The 7,500-nt window shown below is 34.7% G+C and overlaps 1 protein-coding gene across 4 annotated transcripts in view; it reads right to left on the bottom strand.

Annotated features, from left to right (window-relative positions):
* Positions 1–494: 494 nt before the first annotated feature.
* LOC143040275 (vascular endothelial growth factor receptor 3-like) overlaps positions 495–7,500 on the bottom strand; it is a 26,195-nt gene continuing 19,189 nt past the window's right edge. For all 4 annotated transcript variants that reach the window (XM_076211081.1, XM_076211083.1, XM_076211080.1 and 1 more), the window contains exons 13-14: positions 2,540–2,677; positions 495–1,859 (exon numbers count right to left, since the gene is read on the bottom strand). In XM_076211081.1, the coding sequence (XP_076067196.1) occupies positions 1,518–1,859; positions 2,540–2,677 (480 nt within the window). In that variant the 3' untranslated portion in view covers positions 495–1,517. The remainder of the gene's footprint in view (positions 1,860–2,539; positions 2,678–7,500) is intronic.

The raw sequence follows: 7,500 nt of genomic DNA, 5'->3' as shown, positions 1-7,500 counted from the left end.
TGGTCAAATTCAGTAGTATATCGAACAGGGTAGCTTGGATTGTGATTAGGCTGTGTAAAAGATACACTCAAAAAATAGTTCAAGTTTATGCACCACCTTCACAGACTTCAGACGATGAAACTGAGTCGTTCTATGATGATTTAAGTCAAGTAATGGATCAAGAAAAAAGTAAGTACACGTTGGTAATAGGCGACTTTAAGTGGGGAAGAAGATGGGAGATGAGACGTGCATTGGTAAGTTTGGAGTAGGTGAAAGAAATGACAGAGGCGAGATGTTATATGTTATACATATATATATATATATATATATATATATATATATATATATATATATGTATATATATATATATATACATATATATATATTGTTTATTTATTTGTCTATTTATTTATTTATTTATTATATTTATTTCTTTATTCATTCAGTGTACTGTATATATTCAGTCTTAGTGTAGATTTATCTCCTTTAGAGGGTTGAAATGAAAGATCTCAGCATTTCGTAATGGTGTAATTCAATACTAAACTACTTTGAGCATTTTCAAATACAAGAATTATTAACAGGTAAATAAGGATATACAGGTTTACACACTAAATTTCAAGGGAATTACACACACACACACACGACTCGATGGCGCAGCGGTTAGAGTTCCTGGCCGTCACTATAGCGGTCCGGGTTCAAATCCTGCCCAGGGCTGAAATAACTTCAGTATCGCTGCGCTGTGAGTCGCTACGCCAACTCTAGTGGGCGGGGAGTTGGGGGTGTGTGTGCGTGTAAAGGTCACAGCATTACCCATGGATCGGTTATATGTGAGCCTTGACCATGGTGAATTAAACACACACACACACACATACACACACACACATACACACACACACACACACACACACACACACACACACACACACACACACACACACACACACACACACACACACACACACACACACTTATATAAATATATATGACAGGTTTGCATTTATTACAACATATGCTTAGTGGAACTCCCCTACATTTTACAGAAAAAAATAATACAGTTTAGACATCTACGTGGCTTTTGTAACAAGAAAGGTAAAAGGAGGGGGGAATCCTTGATAAGCCCCTTTGGCATATCTGTCTTTAATTTTATGCTGTGTTGTGTTTATTCTTACGCTGTTTCATGTTATGTTATATATTGTGTTGTTATTTTGTGTTATATTATGCTATACATGTATTGTTTTGTGTTATGTTGTACGTGTATTGTTTTGTGATAATCTATAGTAATGTATCACAAATTGTCAGAACCGTTGATGTTGATGACGTCATGTCGCTGTACTGTTGCGTCGTCGTCATCGAAACAACTTACGGCGGGATCGGTCGACATGTTTCAGCCACGAGTTCTCTTGTATACAAGATCATGTCAGAGCAAAAGCTTATAACGATAAGTCCTAAATAAGTATAATACTGACCTAAAACATGAATAGTTTAAAAACACACAATCACACACACGCACGTTACTCAAGTACTTCTTATGCATGTATTTACTTTAGTAGTGCAGCCCTATCGCTCGTATCCTCTGCTTGGGGTTGGCCTTGTTCTTTTCTATCTCCCGTGTCCTCTGCTTGAGGATGGCCTTGCTCATTCCTGTCTCTCGTGTCCTCTGCTTGAGATTGACCTTGCTCATTCCTGTCTCTCGTGTCCTCTGCTTGAGATTGACCTTGCTCATTCCTGTCTCTCGTGTCCTCTGCTTGAGTTTGTCCTTGTTCATTCCTATCTCGTGTGTCCTCTGCTTGGGTTTGGCCTTGCTCCTCTCTTTTGCGTGGTTGAAACTCAACATCGCTAGCGACATAGACGGCGCCGATGTCCAAGTAGTTCACATCCTCCTAAGGGAAACAAAATTGATTCGTTTTTGTCACATACCGTCGCCAAAAGGAATTCGAAAACGCTTAAAAAGGTTCGGAATCCAAATCATCTATTGATGTTTTTTGACAATCAAATCGATTTGTTTTTGTCAAATGTCTTCCTTAAAGGAAATTGAAAACACTTAAACAAAGTTTTGGATTTCAAATCATTCATTTATTTTTTTGACGATCAAATTGATTCGCTTTTGTCAAATATCGTCATTAAAAGGAATCAAAAATAGTCAAACAAAGATTTAGATTCTAAATCGCCTTATTGATATAATTAACGCAGATGCTATTTTCTTTAATGCTGTTCATATTTTCAAATTTCTTATATCGTTACATAGATAAAGTAGGCCACGTTCCACATGTTACAAAGGGCGTGTTGAAAACGAGTATGATAGCTCGGCCATAATAAAAGGAAAAGACTAAATAAAATAGAAAGAAGTGAAAAGCTTGTCAAGATTAGCAAATCTAACATTTCTAGAATATTACTACAAAATTTATCCTTGTATTAAATCTTTCATAACCTCCTGCATATAAAGTTAACCTAACCTAACATAACCTAATTTAGTAAAAGAAGTGTGAGCTCGCTAGTCTTGACAACATCTGGGAGTGAGGGGGGGGGGGCGTAATAAGCGATTATTTTTTTTCTTTTTTACCTCAATGTATGGTCTGACAAATGCAGAGTCATCTAATACTGTGTAAATGGGAGCCGCCATAGCCATCAGAGGATCCGTTTGGTTCTCGAACATCCTTTTGTTGTGTTTTTCATGACAATCGTTCAAATCCACGTAGGCCTATGTGAGATAAATGAATAGATAAATAGATAAACAAATAGATATATAGATAGACAAATAGATAAATACATAAATGTATAAATATAAGAATAGGTAAATAGATATATACATATAAAATGAATAGTTAATACATAAAAAATAGATAAATATATAAACGAATAATTAAAAATTAAACAAATAAGAGATTAGATGAAGAAAAACAGACCAATAGATAGATAGATAAATAAGTAAATAACATAAGAAATTAATCGATTTCATATTTTTTCTTATTTTTCTCAGGGATTTGTCAGTAAATAGATGGATAAATGAATGAATAAATGAAAACAAATAAATAAGCAAAATAAATAATTAACAAATATATAAGAATAAGTAGATGAAATGATAAATCACTTGATAAGGGTTAATCGTGATCCTTAAACCTCATTTACACAAGGCAAGTTGAGAGGCAAGTCGAGCAAGCAAATTACTTGCTACGAGTTACTTGCCGCGTGTAAACATCTGCTTGGTCAATAATTGGGCAACCTGACCATTTTTTTTACACACACACACACACACACACACACACACACACACACACACACACACACACACACACACACACACACACACACACACACACACACACACACTTTCAACGAACGGACGGCTTGAAGAACGTTCTGAAGAAAAGTGCAGATTGTGGATCCCAACGCAAAGAGAAGTGCCTTTTTGTATTTACAGGGTGGGGGGAAATTGCTCGTGGGGTAGTGGGGAAGTAAGGAAAGAGGAGAAGGGGAGGGATTGCTGGGGAAATGGAAGGTAATGCGGAAGTAGAGCACTTGGTCATAACAGACCGCCGAAAATAAAACACGCGACCGCAAGACGAGCTGGAGGACGACGGAATGTCTAATAAGAATGTAAAGATTAGAAGTATAGATAGGAACAATACAGTAGAAAGTGATGAGAATATTTTCAAGGGATTTAAAGAAAGTGGGGGGGACACAAACCCCCCCCGACTGACAAGACTAGAGAAGAAGGTTGATAAGGTGATCGAGGACTTGGAGAGTAGGTTAGGTCATATGAACACCATTTTACAAAGGGTTGAAAGATTGGAAGAACTAGAAAAGGCGAATAAAAACTTAACTGATGAAATAGAAGACCTAAAAAGACAGTTAAGAGATGTAAAGGTGGAGAATGAGGAATTGAAGAAGAATAGTAAAGAAAACAGAGAAACGATAGCTAAAGAAAGTAAAAATTGGAAGAAAACCCAAGAAGGAAATAAGGTTTCATTCACTGACATAGTCAAACAGCAATTGAAAGAACATACTGAAGACTCAGTTATTAAAGTGATGAGACAAAAGGAGAATATAGTAAGAGATTTAGCAGACAAGAAGAAATGTATAATTATATTAGGAATGGAAGAGAAACACAACACAGATAGAACCACAAGAATCAAAGAGGAAAATGAAAAAGTAAGCCAATTACTAGAATCAGTTCAGGAAGATGAACCAGAAATTATGAAACAAATCGAAGAGAAATTTAGACTCGGAAAGTATAGCACAGACAAGACCAGACCAATTAAGATTAAATTCAAGTCACAAACAACGGCAGAGAATATCTTATCCAAAACAGGGAAACTAGCAACAAGTGAACAATACAAAAAGATATGGATAAAAAGAGAAATGAATAAAGAGGAAAGAGAGGAAGAAAAGCAGAAAAGACTGGAAGCTAAGGCAAAAAACGAGAACAGAACGGAGTCAGAGAAAGAGAGATTCTATTGGAGAGTAGTGAACATGAAACTAAGGAAGTTCGACATACAAAATATAAACATAAGGGAAACAGATAACACAATTGAAGTGGCAGAAAACTAAGAGTGTCTTACACAAATATATATGGATTAATTACAGGATTGAATGAGCTGAATGATTATTTGAAAGAAAAAGAACCGGACATAATGGGAATTGTAGAAACAAAATTAAAAGGCCCACTACCACCCAACAGTGTAGGACATGATGCATACAATTATTGGATTAGAAACAGAGAGAAAAAGCAAGGGGGTGGAGTTATGTTCCTGACTAAGAAGGATATAAACGTGAAAGGTGTCATATATGGAAAGAATACAGTAGAGATGATTATGATAGAAGTGGAAGACAGAGATAAGAAGAGCAGAAAATTTGTGATAAATTATGTGCCTCCAAAAACAGCCTCATGGGAGGAGAGTGAACATAAAAGTATGTTAGAGGACACAAAGATAACATTAAATAAAATAATGGAAGATGGAGGAAGAATAGTTATGATGGGCGACTTTAATTGCAAAGAAATCTGCTGGGAAGAAATGACAGTAAAGGGTGGAGATGACTCATGGGGAAACGCTCTACTTGAGATGATTATTGACCACACAATGACACAATGGATACAGGAGAACACTAGGTATAGAAATGAAGAAGAACCATCGAGACTAGACTTATTAATTACATCTGAACCTAGAATAGTGGACAAGATTGAATATAAAACACCAATAGGTAAAAGTGACCACATATTGATTGAACTGGAACTTAATGAAGAAAAATATGTCAAAAGAAATGAACAATATAGAAAAGGAAGAATGATGTATGAAAAAACAAACTTTGATAAAATAAGAGAATTCTTTCAACAAGAAAACTCGGAAGAAATATACAAAGAAGAAACATCAGTGGAAAAGAAATGGAATATTTTGACAAAAATTTACAAAAAAGGAGTGGAAAAGTATGTCCCAAGACAAAAACAAGGAAAAGAATATGTAAAATGCTGGTACAACAAAAGTTGTAGGGAGTTAAAAGACAAAAGAGACAAAGCCTGGACCAGATGGAAAAAAGACAGAAAACCTGAAAAATGGAAAATATATACCAGTTATAGAAATGAATATGTACAAACGTGCAGAGAGGAAAAGAGAAAATATGAAAAAGACGTCATAGAAAAATGTAAAGATCAACCAAAACTATTCTACAGATTTGTAAACAATAAACTGAAAAACAAACAGGACTTGGAGAAATTAAGACAAGGGGGAGTTGAATACACTGAGGAAATGGAAATGGCGGAAATTATGAACAAACATTTTAAATCAGTGTTTACAAGGGAGAACATACAACCTGAAGAGATTGAATGGAAAGAGAAAGTCCCCCCTATAGAAAAAATAGAAGTATCAAAGAATGAAATATTGATACAATTGAGTAATCTTGATGTCAGAAAATCACATGGACCAGATGAAATAGCAAACTGGATTCTGAAAGAATGCAGGAATGAACTGGCAGACAAAATACATAGCATAATAAGCAGTTCCTTGAAAGAAGGAAAGATACCCGAGGACTGGAAAAATGCTAACATTGTACCAATACACAAAGGAGGAAACAAGGAAGAACCCACCAACTATAGACCAGTCACTCTAACAAGTACAATAGCAAAAAATTTAGAAAGAATTATCAAAAATAGATGGGTAAAATACTTGGAAAAAAACAACGTACTAAATCCAAGGCAATTTGGATTCAGACAAGGACGATCATGCGTCACCAATTTAATATGTTTCTATTCAAGGCTAATAGATATAATACAAGAAAGAGATGGATGGGCTGATTGTGCATTTTTAGACCTAAAAAAAGCTTTTGACAAAGTACCACATAAGAAGTTGCTTAAGAAACTAGAATCTGAAGGAGGAATACAAGGTAAATTACTAAATTGGATGGAAGACTTTTTGCAAGAAAGAAAAATGAGAGTAGTGATAAGAAACCAGCACTCAAAATGGAATGAAGTAATAAGCGGTGTCCCGCAGGGAACAGTCCTGGCCCCAATAATGTTTGCTATATATATTAATGATATGGATGAAGGAATTGAAAGCTATATGAGCTTCTTTGCAGACGATGCAAAACTACTGAAAAGAGTGAAAACTGAAGAAGATTGTGAATCACTACAGAGAGATCTAAATAAAGTACAGGAATGGAGTAAGAAGTGGGAGATGGAGTTCAATACAAAAAAGTGTAGTATAATGGAATTTGGAAAAAGCAAAAACAGAATAACAGGATCATATAATTTGGGAGAAGAGGGAATAAAAAAAGTAGAAAATGAGAAGGACCTGGGAGTCATTGTTATGAATAATATGTCACCTGAAAAACATATAAATAAGATTTTTGGAGAAACTTATAATTTAATAAGAACAATCAAAGTAGCATTTACATACCTGGATGAAGAAATGGTGAGGAAAATCCTAATCACCCTGATAAGACCAAGATTAGAATATGCAGCAACAATATGGTCACCAAGTACAAAAAAATGTATAAAAAAACTTGAAAGAATACAAAGAGCAATTACAAAATTGGCACCAACACTCTCAAAACTATCATATGAAGAGAGACTAGAAAAACTTGAACTACAGACACTAGAGCAAAGAAGAGAGAGAGGAGATTTGATATCTATTTACAGAATCATGAAAGGCATAGAAATTACTGATAGAGAGAATCTGATAAAATGGGATGACAGAAATACAAGAGGACACGGAAAGAAAATAAAAAAAGACAGCTATAGAAGAGATTTGAAAAAGAACAGCTTTCCACACAGAGTAATAGACAGTTGGAACAAGTTAGATGAGAAAGTGGTGTGTGCAAAAACAATACATGAATTTAAAAATTGTTTAGATAAAATGAGAAATGAAGACGGGACCCCACGAGCATAGCTCCCCTTCCCGTAAAATACAACTAGGTAAATACAACTAGGTAAATACACACACACACATATATATATATATATATATATTATATGTATATATATATATATATACACATACATACATATATATATATATATATATATATATA

Source organism: Oratosquilla oratoria, chromosome 28, assembly GCF_046742065.1.
Source record: "Oratosquilla oratoria isolate Oo_2021 chromosome 28, ASM4674206v1, whole genome shotgun sequence".
Taxonomy (NCBI): domain Eukaryota; kingdom Metazoa; phylum Arthropoda; class Malacostraca; order Stomatopoda; family Squillidae; genus Oratosquilla; species Oratosquilla oratoria.
This window is presented reverse-complemented; position numbering and strand designations above follow the sequence as displayed.